General features: G+C 34.6%; 1 protein-coding gene across 25 annotated transcripts in view; it reads left to right on the forward strand.

Annotated features, from left to right (window-relative positions):
* The window catches only part of RIMS2 (regulating synaptic membrane exocytosis 2), a gene marked incomplete at both ends in the record, with an annotated part of 425123 nt that overhangs the window by 296486 nt on the left and 111033 nt on the right, over positions 1 to 17604 (forward strand). For 7 of the 25 annotated variants that reach the window (XM_080909305.1, XM_080909325.1, XM_080909328.1 and 4 more), the window contains one exon: positions 12150 to 12250. The exons of 17 other annotated variants lie outside the window; for them this stretch is intronic. In XM_080909305.1, the coding sequence (XP_080765431.1) occupies positions 12150 to 12250 (101 nt within the window). Of the gene's footprint in view, positions 1 to 1640; positions 1674 to 12149; positions 12251 to 17604 lie in introns of all 25 variants that reach the window. One more of the 25 variants, XM_080909324.1, reaches the window with a different exon arrangement.

Consider the following 17604-nt stretch of genomic DNA (forward strand, 5'->3'; position numbering starts at 1 on the left):
GGTGTGCGGGAAAATACTGGGAAAAAAGATTATTTGTGATCTGTGTCTTCTGAATAAGACAGTGTTCTCTTAGAGATGCTGCAAGTATCTGTAAATATCGTCTTCATTTTATATTACCAATTTACATTTAACATGTCATGAAACTGTTAGCACTGTGCTAAATGTTTATCTTTAAAAATGTCATATCAAAATATAGTAATGTGACATATTTCAGCACGGGCCTTTGTGATTAATGTAACAATTTTATACATTATTTTCTTCATAATATGGGTGAAATGACAATGAAAGGATAGAGCGTATAGCTTGTTACACATGAGTGCATCTCAAAGAGCACAATACTTACTTATGTTCAATCACAGTGGCCTCTCGTGAGAAATGCAGTTGGGAGTAATATCTTATTTTGATATGTGAAAATATGCTTACATAATAAAAACAGCATTGCTAGGTATTAAAATGTATTAGTCCTTTTCCAGTTATTTAAGCTTTCATCTTTTTCTAAGATATGTTAATACTTTTCTTATAATATATTTTTTCTTGCCACTAATAAAAAGAAACATTTATTGTAAGAATTAGTTACCTCAGGACATAACAGTTGTAATATGTTTGCATTCGGAACATGGTTTTTCCTCATAAATCATTCAAAGACTGAATTCACTTAATCAAGGACTGATTGTGGTATTAAAGATTGTGTATTTGATTCAGAAGAGTACTTGATTTCAATAGGAGATTGTGACTTCATGTTATAACATTTCCCAGTCAATTGTGTTAATACTGCCTCTTTTTTTTTTTTTTTTTTTGGAAGCTTAATTTAATTGGCTTTGTTTTCTTGATTTCAAATTACTATATAAACCAATAGCTTTTCAACTTCTGAAACAGTAGTTAGAAAAGTGTTATTACCCAAACGTATGCCATATCCATCCTAGTCAGTGGTGATTTCCAAGGGTAAAGGTTAATAGAAACTGTAGTGACAATCTATAATGTGATATTTGTAAATTTTTTTCTGAATAAATAATTATTATAACTGAATATAATAAACATTTGTCAAAATTAAATGATAATTTTAATTTTCAGTGATAAACAACCTCATATTTCATCTACTATTCTTATAATGAGCTGTATTATTTTTTATTATTTTTAATTTTTTTATTTAAACATTTAACTAAGGTAAAGTGATGTTATGAAATATTGGCCTGACAAATACCACATTTTGGGGGGGACTCAGCTCTTTAATAATTACTCAATTAAATTCTTTTTCAGATACATATACATTGAAAGCATTTGCACAGGATTTAATTTGACTGAGTAAGGTCTTGAAATATGTGGACATTCAAATAATATTGGTTTTACTAATGCTATTCTTTTTTTAGTGTCAGTATTGAAGACTGGCTGTGCTTTTTAAGATTCTCTTCTATGCACTAACCTTATCTCTCTCATCCTGCTAACCTACACTGACCTAACTACACTCCCATTACCTCTTCTAATCTCTTATGCTATGCATTGACTCTCTTCCCTATGACTGCACAGGACTCCTTTCAAAATGGCTCAGGGTTCTCTCCTTCAGCGTCCCCTTAGCTTTCGAGTACATCAGCTCATACCCATCTTCTTTGTCTATGTCTGTTCATTGCATGCAGTGATCACAGAAGACGTGGACTCCACAAGGAAAAGGAATACAGGTCTGTGTCTGCCCCTGGCCTCCTTTGCTCTCTTTTCATGTGACCGGACTTATCTTTGGAATGACTTACCACTTGTCTTGCTCATTTTTTAAGTTTGCACTTCTCTAATGTATAAAAATATTAAATTTTGCAGGTGTTTAACTTTTTACAATAGCTTCTCCAATTTGATGGATAAAAGTAGAATTTCATATAATTCATATATCTTGTCTTTCTATAACTACAAAATAACCAGAGACCCAAGAGATGTGTATATGGATGTATGTGAATATCCGAGAAAATCACCTAGATTAAATTAATAAGTTAGTTGTAATTTACTTCCAAATTTATTCTCTGCTTAAAACTCAATTTGTTCCATTTTTACATAACTTGAAAAATGCATTTTTGGTATATCGTGATTAGCATTTTTCTAGGAGATAAAAATACCAAACACTTAATATATGCTCTGAAGAAAGTTATTACATTTTTTATTTATTCTTATTACTTAGTAAATAAGGAGTCATGATAATATGCTATGCTAACTTGCGAGTATGAATGGTTTTCAGTCTTCTCAGTAAAATTACAAATTTAAATAATCTTTAAATATACATAGAGGGATTCATGTAAGAATCGAAACTTTAATATTTATTAAATATACATGTATTAAACAAATGTTCTGTAATACTGTTCAGGGTGTTGAATATATTTGCAGGTATTTTTAGGGCTTGACTTACAAATAAAGGCAATAATTAATTATTGGTACTATTATTATATGGGAATAACAAAAGTGGGTATCATTTTTATCAGTGGATTCATGTTAGTTCAAACAATACTTCTGATATTGAGTTAAAAGTTAGAAAATGTTGGTTGTTTCTATAGAGAACTTTTCAAATAGATATGGAATCAAGTCAACAGTTGTCAAAGGCCTCAAACAATGTTACATAGAAATTCTTAGAATTCACAGAGGTTTGGTGATATTATTGAAGCACATTAAGCAACAGAAATGCAAAGATATTGTTAGTCATTTAAGAGAACAGATTAGAGTGGCATCAATAATGCAGCAGTCTGCAAGTTAATAGATCATGATTAAATTAAGGAAATCAATATAGTACATGAAAAGTTAATTTAAAGATGTGGCACCTTCAATTCATTGAATAGGCCTTATTGATGCAGGAGTAGAGACATACATAATCTCTTGTTATTTGATTGTCACAAGCTTGTACATTTTACAGGAAAATAAAAATTGTATATCCTTCAGAAGAATTTGAGTTCATTTTCTAGATGGGTTAAGTAGAAAGCTCATTTGGATTATCCAAGTATAGAGGATTATTGTACCAATTAGATATGTGAAGTTGAAATTTAGAAAAATGTCTGTACTGGGCTTTTAGAAAATAATGCCTCTGGCAGATAAGAACATTCATAAGCCTAGAAAATTTTCTTTACATTTAAGAAGCAAATGAGTGTGGACCAGAAATTTGCTAGAACAAGCTTCTGTCATTACAAAAAAGAAACTACAAGAACAAAATATTGTAAGAAGGAATATAGGTGGCAGAGACAGACTCTACTGAAAAAGATAGATGCTGTATTACTCAAAGATCACACTGAATGGCAATGGTCTTTTTCTGGGGGCACTCTAATGAACTTTATAGGAGTGAAAGTGAAATTAAAGAGCAAGAAAATCCTGGGAAAGACAATGTTAATAAATGATGATCATGAGTAGAAGAAGCCTTGCCTTCTTGATGTTGTACAGATGTTATAAAGAACACCTTCCTACTCACAAGCAGACCAAAGAATATGCTAGTTCAGGTGTACAGAGATCCTAAATTCACAAGGCATTGTTTTCTTCAGGCTTGTGTGATTGATTCAATAGTATAGTTCTAGTAAAATTATATTGACACTTGGTTCATTGATAAAAAGTTATAGAAAAAAGCAAAAGAGTAAAGAATTTGGAAGTTCATGACAGTTGGCATAATGTTCTAATGAGTGATCAAGAAATTCATGGTCAGATGTAGATTTTTTTTAATTGCTGAGAGAAAAGATTCGTTGAAATCACTGTAATTTTATATGATATTGAAAACAAATTAAGAAAACAGAAATTTATTATCAGAGACTAGTCTGGTATTTATTTTTTAAAGTCTTAGGCATTGCAAACAATGTAAAGAGAACATTTGCCCTCAGGAGTACGTTCCTGAGATAGACTCTATAATGCCAATTGGAGAGGCAAATATGCTTTACTGCTAGAATTTTATACAGGTGATTGTAGTGTGTACTTTTTGCTCTGCTCGCCTTTAACTTTGGGAGATGACTGCATTATCAGCACCCCAAAAGACATACAGTTGTTTATTTCAACTTGCCTTCTTAGCACAATTGCTGGGCACTACTTTCTCCCTCCTGGAAAAGTGTGCCTTTACCAATTTCTTATCTCTGTCTCCATCACCTTTCCCAGACTTCAGTTTCTAAACTCCCCTGACCACCTGCCTATAGAAGCCGTTTGTGTGGCCACTCCATTTTGAGACCTCACATGGTCCTTAGTTCTCTCTCTGATGCATGACAAACTCCAATCTTCTTCGTTGTATCTCCCTGCCCTGCCTTTCCGGACGCAGAAGTCCCAATTCTACCTTCTGCCGAACAGTTGTCCCATGGCTTTCTTTACTGGCAGATCTAAACCCAATTGGGGAACAGGACCTTACCATCAGAACTTCTCCATTCAGGTGATTGAAGTTACTGAGGTGCCACGATGGGTTGAAGACGTGTATTGAAATTTGCTTTGGAATTGAACGGAAATAAAAGATATTTATGAGATTATAAAAGTTTATCAAATTGTTTCTGAGATAACTACTATTGAGGGGTCAGCTTTCTGTTCTGAATAAGAGTAGAAATAGACCCTTTGTTAAGAAACTGAGGCCATGATGCCTGTAAATGGAAACAATAGGATGTTGCAGGGAAATAGTCTGCCAGGAACAGATATAGAGAACAAATAAAACAGATTGAATTTTTTTTCAGAAGACACTGAATACTAGGTAAATAAAACATACTACATTCTTTTGTAGTGGTAAAAAGAGAAGGGAAAATTAAGCTACTCTAAGGAAGAAAATTCAGGGTTGCATTTAGAGTTTATAAAAGTTTTTTTATATATTTAATGTATAAGAAGGTAGAATGTGCTTGAGAGAATTCAGAAATTCAGTCAGAGGATTAATAATGAAGGCATTGCTCACATAAGAATAAATGGTGTTTAGTGTGTGCAAGATTTTAAGAGAAGATTTTAAGAATAATTTAAGAAAAGGAGTAGGGGAACTTAGAAATGATAAAACAAACTCACAGATAGAATTCTTAAAATACAAATTTTTTTAAATTTATGGAGAAAATGTCTTATTAGCTTTTTATATTGATATCAACCAAATTTTGTTATTAAGTAAATATAATCCAAAGTCTCTCTGGGCATATGTTTTAACACTGGTTAGCTTGGTAGATTTATACCATTGATGTCTGGCTATCCCGCTTTCTATTACAGTCAAAATGCTGCAAAGGAGGACGTGGTCTTACTTTAAGCAAAATTGTGCTAGTTTATGCAAACATAGATACCAGGGGCTAAGAGAAGATTAGTGTATTCTACCCAAAGCTATGAAAGATGGATTAGTAGAGGAGCTAAGAAGAGGCTCTGATAGAAGAAATACTGTTAATAAATCTTATGACTAGCAGTTCAAGGTGAATGTCATCTGTAGATAAAAGTGAGAGGTTGTTTATTCTTTTCTAAAGCTGTCTGAAATGTTAATCAGTAAAAGGCTAGTAACTTTATTAGCCTAGACTCACATCTCCAATAATATTGAAGTTTAATTTTTTTTACCACTATAAGCTACTAATAGTTCAATCTAAACTATGCGGGGGCATTCTTTCTGTTTTATAGAATTATTTTATTATATACTATTGTACCATTACTTATTGGTTATTTATATTTGAAATGATTTTTTCAGTTCATATTTACAAACTAATATATATGTAAAGCAAGTATATTAGTTTGTGGCTGCTAACATAAGGTACAATTGTCACCTAAACCTCTACTTCCTAGCTTTAGTACCTGCACTCCTGAGCTTGTCATTTCTGAGACACTACATCTGAGAGTAGACAGAAACACTGAAATCTAGTAGATGCCATGGGAGTCCACTTTCCAGGAAGGTGAACTTGGTCTGGTTTCCATCTTAGTTTTAATAATGAAGTCCAGCTAGTTTAAAAAATGGATTATATTTGGGGAATGGGGTTCTGGGAATTGAACTTTCTGAGCATATGATATATCACTGTTCTACATCCCCAGGCCCAACTTGTTACTTTTTCATGAAAAATAAAAAAGTATTTCTGAAAAAAAGAAAATCCTCTTAAAAACTAAAATCAAAGAAATGAGAGAGAACTGAATCCAGTGTGCCTTCTATAAATGTTATTAAATAAAAAAATAAAAGGCACAGAGCATATTGTGATAACACATTTGATACAGCTTAGAGAATGTATTGAGATCTTTGAGGCCTAAATTGTAAACTTTAATTGAAAAATGAATGAAAGTTCTATATATTTTTTTCTTTAAGAACTTCAAGATTAAGTAAATATATAAAAACCATTTAATCATGATATAAGTAAATATTAATTGAAACAAAATACTTCTTTGAAATATCAAAATTAGGCTGTTACAAAATTAATAATGAAATTAGTATGATCAGTATAAATCCAAAACCTTAAAAATAATCATAGACATTTTGGAAGCTGGTGGGGTCTTGTGAGGTGGTCCAGTAGATAAAGGCATTGCCACCAAGACAGGTGATTTGAGTTTACTACCCATTAGCCAATGAAAAAGGAGAGAACCAAATCCAATAATTTATCTCTGATGTCCACAATCATACAGTATCTTTTGCATGCCCTTCCTACCCTCTGCCAACAATATCCAATAAGTTTTTTTTTAAACAAACAACTACTCATTGTTTTTACCTAATTAAAGTTGAATTTACATATAATCAATTCACTAAGATTTATTTATAGCATGAAATTGATACCACTGTAATGAGGTATTGGTAGAATAAATCATATATGTTCAACCTTAAGTTTGATATTTAAATGTAAGTATTGGGTTATAGAAGCCACTTTTACAATTTGAAAATACTTTTTATAAAGGACTTGTTAAAATTTCCCATAATGGTCCATTAAAAGAGTATTTCTTATTCATTACAATTTAGCTCAAATCATACAAAAAGCTTGTATTTCAGAAAAATGTGTCTATTGTTTATATGTTTGTAGATATGACTATAAAACTCTAAGCTTTGAGTTGCAATCTTAACACAATTTAATTCATTAGTAATTTTTAACAAATGGGCAAGTCAGGTGTTTGAACAATGGACATCTCTAGCATTGTTTCAAAGAAAAAATATTAATAGTTGACAACCTTAATCTATCACTTTCATTATTTTGTCTATAACATCGGAAGAAAAATGATTAATTCCGGTTTTTATAAACAATCAGTGTTTACTGAACAGTGTTCTGGGTTTTTATTTCTAACCAATGGACAATAATCATAAGGTTAACAAGGTGCTCAGCTGACTTCTACAACTTGACTAATGGGTTCACAGAATAAACAGGTTCACAGGAGCTTCCTTATCTGCAGACCTCACTTCCCTTAGCTAAATACCTACCAGTAATCCAGGTGAATCATGTCCTGGTTCTCTTGCAGTTGTTTTGTGTTTGTTCTTGTTTTAAAGCAGCTCCTGTACTGTTTTCCTAGTGTCAGTGTTAACTTCCTACCACTTGTGCATGTGGGTCCCCTTCACTGGCATTTCCTTCTGTCTTTTAAGTTAATTAGTTAATTTATTTGTTTATCTTATTTATTTATTATAGCTGTCTTCAGACACACCAGAAGAGGGCATCAGATCCCATTTCAGATGGTTGTGAGCCACCATGTGATTGCTGGGATTTGAACTCAGGACCTCTGGAAGAGCAGTCAGTGTTCTAACCACTGAGCCATCTCTCCAGCCTTTCACTAGCATTTCTTACCCTCTCCTGAAAAATAAAAGTATACAGCCATTCCTGCTCTCATGAAATCGAACTCCATTGTAGGTGTGATTTGATCTCTGGGGTGACCAAACTGTAAGTCATTCTCTTTTTCTCTTATCCTTCTGAGAAACGTCTGCTCAGACCATTTTCCCATATTTGATTGTGTTTCTTTCTTTAATGTGAAAATATATTAAAGGTGTTTAAAAGATTAAAGATGACTTAATGGTTAACCAGAGTCCAATTTGTACCACCAGTTGTAACTCCATCTCCAGGGAATCTGATGCTCCCTTCTGAGCCCCCTGGGCACCTGTACAGACACACACCCGGTTATGCACATGATTAGACATGAATCGTTTTAAAAGTCTATTGCTTTCTTTGTGCGTTATGTATATTAATACATATACATAACATATGTATATGTTAGATAAATATCTGTTAGATAAATATCTGGTGAAGACCTTCCTCTCATTCTGTAAGTTTTCTGTTCATTCTGTTGACTGTTTTCTCTGCAGAGAAGAGGCATTCAAAGTTTTCATAATCTAGTATTCAAACTCTTGCATTTTTCCCTAGGATAATGGAGTTCTTTTCAACTATTAGTTACAAGTCTTTCATAAAGATTCACTATGCATTTTCACATGGCCTTTTTTTGTAATTAAAAAAATTTATTGGATATCCCTTGTATTTACATTTCAAATGTTATTCCCTTTCTGCTCCTATCCACCCCCACTCCATCCCTTCCTTTGCTTCCATGAAGGTGCTTCCTCTCCCAACAACCCTCTCCAACTCAGCACCTTGGCGTTCCCCTACACTGGGAAAACAAGCCTTCACTGGACCAAAGGCCTCTTCTCCTATTGATGCCAGAAAATTCTGTCCTCTGCTACATATGCACCTGGAGCCATGTGTCTCTCCATGTGAACTCATTGGTTGGTGTTTTAGTCCCTGGGAGCTCTGGAGGGTTTGGTTGGTTGATAATTTTGTTCTTTCTATGATGTTGCAAATCTTTTCAGCTCCTTCAGCCCTTTCTCTAGCTCCTTCATTGAGATCCCCCTTTTCAGTCCAATGGTTAGCTGCAAGCATCCTCCTCTGTATCTGTATGCCTCTGGCAGATCCTCTGATGAGACATCTATATCTGGCTCCTGCCAGTAAGCACTTCTTGACATCAACAGTAGTGCTTGCGTTTGGTGGCTGCATATGGGGTGGATCCCCAGGTGAGGTGGTCTCTGTATGATCTTTTTTTCAATCTCTGCTTCTTTATCACCTGGTCTTTATAAAATTTTAGAAGTATGGGTTAGTTTCAATCTCTATGTGAATGTCTACTTTGCTCAGCACTGTTTGTCTGATGTGTGTTTTGGGGATCTTGTCAAGAATCAGCTGCTGTTGTGTTGATTTAGTTCTCAGTGTTCAATTCCATGGGTTGACATGTTGTCTTTATCCATAACCTCTGCTGTCTTTTACTCATTTTAAAATTGGACATTGGCATTTATCCATCATTAATTGTCTTGCTCGTGGTTGCTTTTGTAATTTTTAGATTTATTTTGTTTCTACTCAAATTTGTCTTTTGTTTGTTTGTTTAGCTTGTTTGTGTCCTAGTTTTGTTAAGTTTTCCAGTCGTATTTTCTTGGGGATTGCATTGAATTTTCAGAGTAGGGGAGGGGGTATCATGGCTATGTTAATATTACTAACTCTTAATACATAAATATGGAAGGTTTTCCATATACTAGATTGTCTTCAATTTTTCTTTTATCATAATGTGCTGCACTTTTCATTATAGAAACCATTTCTTTTCTGATATTTTAATTCCTAGGTATTTTATTTTAGTCTCTTGATGCTACTGAAACTGATATTTTTTCATGTTTTTAGTCTAAGTGGGTTTGTATTGTTATGTAGAAAATCTATTTTTATATTGGTTTTGGTTCCTGTAACTTTGCTGGATTTATCTGTTCTAGTCTTGATGGGGTCTTGAGGTTTGTTCCCAGACAGTATCAGACCGTCTTCAAATAAGTGTGATGCAGCTTCCCCCTTTTGCTGTGTTGTTTTGTTCACTTGCCTAATTGTTCCAGCTAAGATGTCATTGATGTTTATCTGATGTGTTGAAGAGAAAGGATGACACTCCTTTCTTCTGTCTCGATTTTAGGAGAAATGTGTTTATGTGTTGCTTGCAGTGGGTTTGTTACTAGAACATAGCCAGTCATTTGTGTAAATATTGCCTTCCGCTGCTTTCCTATGGCCACTGCAGCCAAGTTCAAGTTTGCACGCAGGCAGTCTGCAGTGTAGGACCCAAGGGCATGGGTCTTAGTCTCATCACCGTCACCAAGTTAAACAGGAAACTAAAAGCCATGAACCTGTGCTTGCTTCCCATCCCCTGAGAGTCAAAGACAGGCCAGAGATCTCTGAGTCTCACTGGCCCAGAAGCCTAGCCTAACGGGTGAGTTCAGGCCAGTGTGAAACCGTCTCATAACTGCAACGTGTACAGTGTCTGCCGAAAGACCCCTGAAGTTACCCTGTGATTGAGACATGCACACACATACCCATGCACACACACAGTGTACACTATTATTATGCTTTTTATAAGAGTATAATAATCCTCCCCATGTGTCCTAGTAATCAGAAGGAAATTACTGCAGATGCCATAGATGTTCGACATATAAAACAGTCTCAATATTAGGAAATGACTTTGTGTATGTGGGTAGACTTTATATTTATGCCCATGTGGCTGGAATTTCCTTGTCAACTGGTACGATTTCTATGTAACATTCTGTTTTTTATTCTCACAGCAACATGCAACATTTTAAATGAATTTTCCCAGACAATATTTGCTAATCATTTCAGTACGCATAATTCTTTTCATCCAGGGCTAACTTTTTGTTCTTTTGTTAATGAGAAATAAATGTTTTATGTCAGAGTATTTCTTGAGGCAAGAACAATTTCACAGGTGTAGTTAATGAACTTACAGGTATTATTCTTGTTATATTACATTTCACAGGTATACATCTGTCTTAATATGTCCTTCAGTGTTTTCTGTCATCTTAAATTTAACATGGAGTTAGTTATGCTGCTGTTAAAAATTACTTAAAATACTACTGCCTACTTTCTCAATAATTTACTTAAGTTTGGTGGCTATTATTAAAATTACTTGAAATACTTCTGCCTGTTTTCTGAATAGTTTTTCTAAGTTTGGAGGCATGAAAACATTTAGAGGTCACATAACTTAACTCTTTCTGGATACCATTAGCCAAGCCTTTGTTAGTCTTTCTGGGAAACTGTGTTTCCTTTTATCTTTAATTAGTTACTTTAATTAGTTACTTCACTTTAGATTTGTTACTAAAAAGACTTATCCAATATATAATGAATTTTTGCAGAGCATAGGTAATTATTTTTAAATGAATTTAAAAGAACTGGCTTACAAAACAATTTCTGTAACTGCCAAATGTGTTGTTATATTTTCAATATTATTATTATTATTATTATTATTATTATTATTATTATTACTATTATTTTCAGGTAAGTATTAGATATTTATTTTGATAGGTACATTTTTCCTTTGACTATAAAGTTGTGCTCTTCAGCGAAGGGTGTATGTCTGTATTTACATTCCTGTCTACATACACAGAGCTGATAAATCACACAGCACTGTGTGATTTATCACACCCACCAGCTGAGTCCATTAACTCCCGTGTCTTCCTTTGTGTTTTCATTGTATGTATTTATGAAGTTTTGATTGTTCGATGTATATATCTATGAAAAATCTGATCTTCCTATATATCTATGAAAATTATTTTTTATATTTGTTAGGGTTAACTAACTGAATTTAGTTTTTCATTTCAATCAGGAATTTTAAAGACCATTTTGATATCTAAAATTGATTTCTCTTGAAATGGTAACAGGTACTGAGAACTCTAATCTTTTATCATTTATTTATCTCACTTTTTATGACCTATTTTTAGTTTATTTCAATAGTACTTTGTACATTTACCAGCATGGTGTCATCAGAAGTGTATTCTATAAATTTATATCCTAATTTTTTCTTATCAAAAATTTAAATTTAAAACATTTTTATAACTAGACTTATAGTGTATTCTAGGATGACTTGCTGTAACACAATCTAATTTTATGACAGTAGTTTAAAAATTCAGTTTTCAACTGTACTGAAAAAAGTAGAAACAAAGTTCAGACCAGTTAAATTTACATGGCGAGTTCAAAGCCAAATTTCTTCTGCCAAATTTGTGTGCTATCAGATATATTCTTCTGGACACAGAAGGGCCAATGTTTTCTACTCGTTATCTTTTAATGCAAGTAAATTTTACTCATATTCAAATTATATGAACAAATATAATGCTTTTATTTACCATAATGCATAGTTTAACATAAAGCGGAGTAGCTTATCAGCTTCACATTTCTTCTTTTATACATCCTGGTTAGGATCCACACGTAAGAACTAAACATTAATTTTATGGGTTTTTTTCTACTTGATAGGTGCTATGGATATAGAGGAGAGAAACCGCCAAATGAAACTTAACAAACACAAACAGGTAGCCGGATCAGATCCCAGACCGGAACAAGATTACCATTCGAAGGCAAGACAATTTTCTTTTTAAAGTTGTAAAATAGTCAATCATGTGAAGCTAGATTTTTCTTTAAATGACTGAATATAGATGAGTCAGACACAAACATATAATGCCATGGCCCAGTGATATCAAATTCTACAGTGTATGATGTGTTTGTGTGCCGGCTCTTAGGGATTTACTTCTCCTTGTTAGAAACACAGTATTATATCACATAGAAAGTTAATAGTCCAAAGACCAAAGCTTTTAGTTTTGTTTCGTTATATAAAATTTGTATCCCTTCAAAAGTGTTTAGAGAATTCTTCCATTGTCATCCTGTTTTCTAATACATCTTTTTCAACTTTATGTTTCCTATTTTGTTATTTAATTGAATCTGCTTTTATTGACTTATTGGAGCAAACATATGCTTATAAGGTTTTGTTAGTTCAAATGGTATTTTAACAAGCATATTTTCAAATTATTTTCTTGATATAAGTTGACATAAGAGGTGTAGGCAGGTAGGAAATTAAGAGTGTTATTTTATTTGTCTTAATCTTTAGGGGCTTTACACTTTTAAAGTCATTCTGGGGATCATTTTGTTGTATAACATGGGTACCCTGTGTAATATGATTTTTGCAAGTCATAGTCTCGGTAATATTATCATAGAGACATAAGCCAGGATAAAGTAAGGGAAAGGGTAGCTTCCAAGGCAAAGACTATGAGCAAGATGTGTAAGGGGACACTGAGAAGCAGCCAGGGTGGGATGGGCTTAACTGAGGGACAGGGCATTCCTAGAGTGTGGTGTGCCTGGGAGCAAGTGTCAGCACCAGCTCTAAACAGCCAGGTCAGGAAAACAGTCAAGGAGGCAAGCCTCAGCACAGCAGGAGGAAGCAAGCTCAGGCCGGCGGATGAGTGACGTCATTCCCATAATGACTTTCAGGAGGCAGAGGCAGGCCCATCTATGTGAATTTCTGGCCACCCTGCTCTGCAAAATGAGTCCTAGAATAGCCAGAGCTACACAGAGAGGCCTTATGTTTGAAACTATAAACAATTAATTAGTAGCCCTCCAGAAGCAGTAGATATGGTTCTTATTTAAAACACATCACAAGTTTCTTTCAGGGTCTTGGAGCAAAAGAATCCTGTAGCTAAGAATTTTTTTTTCCCAAAGCACACGTTTGAAGTCTACACTGCTCTTTAGTAAATGAATGTCTGAGGACCGCAAATTTTTAGAACCTTTGACACTGTTAGGTTTGAAGAAAGCTGAAGTGCTGATAAAAACTAATTACACTGAGCGAGATAACTCGCAATTTCAGAGTAGAGACACTGAAAGTCATGGGCACATTTTATACACAATCCTCAGCATTCTCCACCCCCGAGATCCCCATCAGGTGCTTCTGCTGTGCACTAACATCTTAAAATTCTTGCCCTAAAGAGAAGTGATTCTGAAATTCAGGTTTCTATGGAAAGAGTTGGCTAGAAGCTAGACATGAATAATATTAAAAATTGGATTCTTTATCTTGAGAGTTTGGCTAATTTACCAGTGTTTAACAACAATCATAGCATTCCTTTTCTCCTGCTAGGACTTTATGCTCAGCTTCCTCCAAAATGTAATCCAGTCACGAAGAAACAACTGAGCTTATTTTTTATGTAGAACTGTCTTTGCTTAATGGTCTAGGTCAAATACAAATTTCAGGGTGTTTTGTTTTTCAATGAAGATTGTGTTATTTTTAGCTCCCATATTAATTGCTTCTTAAGTTGAAAGAAATTTTAAGAATTATGTCTTCTTTTTAACAAGAGGCATTATACCTCTAGTCTATTCATTTTGGTTTTCATTAAATGCCACTTAAGAAAACCACTGAGTTATATGTTTTAATATATTATATCCAATTTCCCCAAAAATTATCTGATAAAGGAACTGTTATAAACCCCACAGGAAAAACAGCAATATCAACCAACCAGACCCCCCAGAGTTCACAAAGAATAAACCACCAACCAAAGAGCACACATGTAGGGACCCATGGCTCCAGCCACATGTGTAGCAGAGGATGGCCTTGTCAGGCATCAGTGAGAGGAGAGGCCCTGGCCCTGTGAAGGTTTAATACCCCAATGTAGGGAAATGCCAGGGCTGGGAGGTAGGAGGGAGTGGGAGAGTGGGGGAACAGTCTCTTAGAGCCCGGGGAGGGGGATGGGATAGGGGGATTCCAGAGGGGAAACCAGGAAAGGGAATAACATTTGAAATGTAAGTAAAGAGAAAATATAATAATAATGATAATGATAATAATAATAATTTTAAAAAAGAGTACACTGAAACCAAAGTGAAGTTGTCTACAGCATCTGGCTGTAGTCTACCCCATTCTTTAAGGCCTTCGAATTTCAGATCCAGCAGACAAAATTTGCACAGATTGGCTAAGAAGTCAACAAATGTAGAATGTTATTATAAAACAACATTACAGGTAATAAATTAAGTGTTTTTTTAAGGAACTGCTATAAAGTGTGAATGTTAGGTAATCAATTGTTATAAAACATAGAAAGTTAGATTTTTGACTCTCATATTGGTAGCCTGTGGCAAACTATAGAAAGTAGAGTTATCTACTGTTAGAAATAAAGATTGAATAATTTCCTGTTCTAAACTATAAAACATTAGGTTACCCACTATTATAAAATAAAGAAAGATTAAGGGATAGCTTATAAAATAGAAAATAGCTTATGTATGGTTCCAATATAAAGAAGCCAGGTGAGAAGTATTACAAAGCATTGCAAGGTTGGGGACATGAGTGTCACCATCCAGTGAGTTATAGAAACTGTCACAGCTAATCCAGTTTTCCAGGTTTGAGACAACTGACATGTGACTCCAAGTGTCAGCCTTCGAAAGCACATGCTGCACGTCAGCTCTAATCTTGGAGGCGATGGTGGCGTTGCAGAGCTCTGTCTGTGTTGAGTCATATTAAATATTAGACAAGTGTGCTCAGAAATGGAAGAAGAAAGTATTTGTAGCAAGAATATAAAGAATATGTACCTGTCTAGTTAATCAAAGATTTTTCTCACGTTTTTTTCCTCAGAGAATTCCCTCAGAGAGAATCCAAGTTTCGTGCTCTGAGATTCTCTCATTGTGAATGTAATTCATCCTTCCATTCTTGGCAGTGATTTATTGATTACCTTATTCTTCTTCTCCAAAATCAAGGTTTTTCTCACTGATTTAGGAATGTGTCATTTGTGTGTGAAACTTAGCAGCACACCTATAGTGACCTGTGATTTATATGATAAGGTAGCATAATCATTCATAATTAAATATCAAATAGCATGAATAATTATATATTTAAACACAAAATTTTAGTTTTGAATTAGCTATATGTTTCATTTTGTATCATTTTTAAAACAATATAAAGGTTTTTTTTTACTATTTAACATATAATAACATACTCATTAGCACAGAATTTACAATGGACCTCAAAGATCATTTCTCTGCATTAATGTCCTTTTTTTAAGGAAATTTATATCCAAAATCATTTCTGTGCTGTCTCCTGTTATAGCACCTTTACTGCAAGTTTCTGATTTGTCTACACACAATTAAAAGGCAATATAATTCATAAACTGTTGAGATACTTTCAAATGCATACCAAAAACCTATAGTTATTTTAACCTACAATGCAATATGCTATTCTGTTAATCTAATTCAACGCAGTGATGTAGAAGCAGAAATAATGACAGAAAAGACAGGAAAGGGTTTTTCTGCATTCAGTGTGTGTGCTGGCTTCCAAATACTGCTGACATCTTGTTGCTTGTTTTCCTTATTTCTAGTTTGCATCTCATAAACACAAGAGTTACCTATTTCAATTAAATCAACTTAAATAAAAGATGGACACCAGTATAGATAAGTACTCAGTCTTAAGTACAGAATAAAACTAAACTTCATAGAATCATAGGCTATATAACTATTTCAGACAGTTCCAGACAGGCTGTCTTTGCATGTAGATTATCACAATTAACCATTATCTCTTATCACAGCTAATGGTCTTCTCAACAAAGAAAGCGTATTCAGTGCTTGCCTGTGTAATGACTTTTCAGAACATGGACAATGGGACGTCAGCGGGGGTAACTTTTGGAGCTGGCTAGTAGCGACCACTTGTGGGTGTTTAACCATCACCCCAGTGGCGGGATTCTCACGTGCAGTGTGGAGCCATGCAGGTGTCCCTGGGGTGATTTGGTCCTTTCTCCTCAGTTTCTCCATCCTCTGTTCCTAGAGTGGTGGGGTTTCTTAGTGCAGTGGGATGATATATATACAATATAAAGGGTGAGAACTTATAAGCCTTGAAAATGACATGCAAAGTATAAAAATAAAACAATAAAATGATTATTTATAAGCCAATTATTAAAATACAAACCTATACTATCAGGCTGGAGAGATGGCTCAGTGGTTATATCACTGACTACTCTTCCAGAGGTCCTGAGTTCAAATCCCAGCAACTACATGATGGCTCACAACCATCTGTAATGAGATCTGATGCCCTCTTCTGGTGTGTCTGAAGACAGCCACAGTGTTCTCATGTGCATAAAAGAATAAATAAATCTTTTTAAAAAAATAAAGAACCTATAGCGTCAATGTTGACATTACATATATGTAACGCCCCTATAATTAACAGTAGACACTTTTTTCTTTTGTTGATTATTTGCATTTCAAATGGTATCACTCTTCCCAGTTAAACTCCCTATCCACTCCCCCACCCCCTGCCTCTATTAGGGTGCTCACCCACCCAACCCCTCCCACCTCAGTGTCCTAGCATTCCTCTACTTTGGGGCATCGAGCCTCCACAGGGCCAAGGGCTTTCCCTCCCACTGATGCCAGAAAATACCATCCTCTGCTACATATCCAGCTCCCTCCATGTGTGCTCTGTGGTTGGTGGTTTAATCCCTGGGAGCTGTGGGGAGTCTGGTTGGTTAATATTGTTGTTCTTCCTGTAGAGTTGCAAACCCCTTCAGCTCCTTAACTCCTTGCCCTAGCTTCTCCATTGCGGACTCTGTGCTTACTCTGATGGTTGGCTGTGAGCATCCACTTCTGGATTTGTCAAGCTCTACCAGAGCCTCTCAGGGGGACAGCTTTTGGTCTAGTTCCACTGAATTTTTAAATACTTGTTAATCATATCATAAAAAAAATCTGCAAGTTGATAAGTTAAATTTATATATAAAGCAATATTTAAAATGTAGATGAATTTCAACTATGATTTAGAAATGGGACAATAAATTTATGTATGAGTGAACAGTGACTGCATTAAAATGCTGGGGACAATTTGTTTTTTAAGCAGGATGTTTGAGTTGCTGGCATTACACAGTCAGCAGTCCAGTGAGACTGAGCCAGGCTTTATTTCTGAAACATCAGTTCTCCAGATCCC

Source organism: Micromys minutus, assembly GCF_963924665.1.
Source record: "Micromys minutus genome assembly, chromosome: 33".
Taxonomy (NCBI): Eukaryota; Metazoa; Chordata; class Mammalia; order Rodentia; family Muridae; genus Micromys; species Micromys minutus.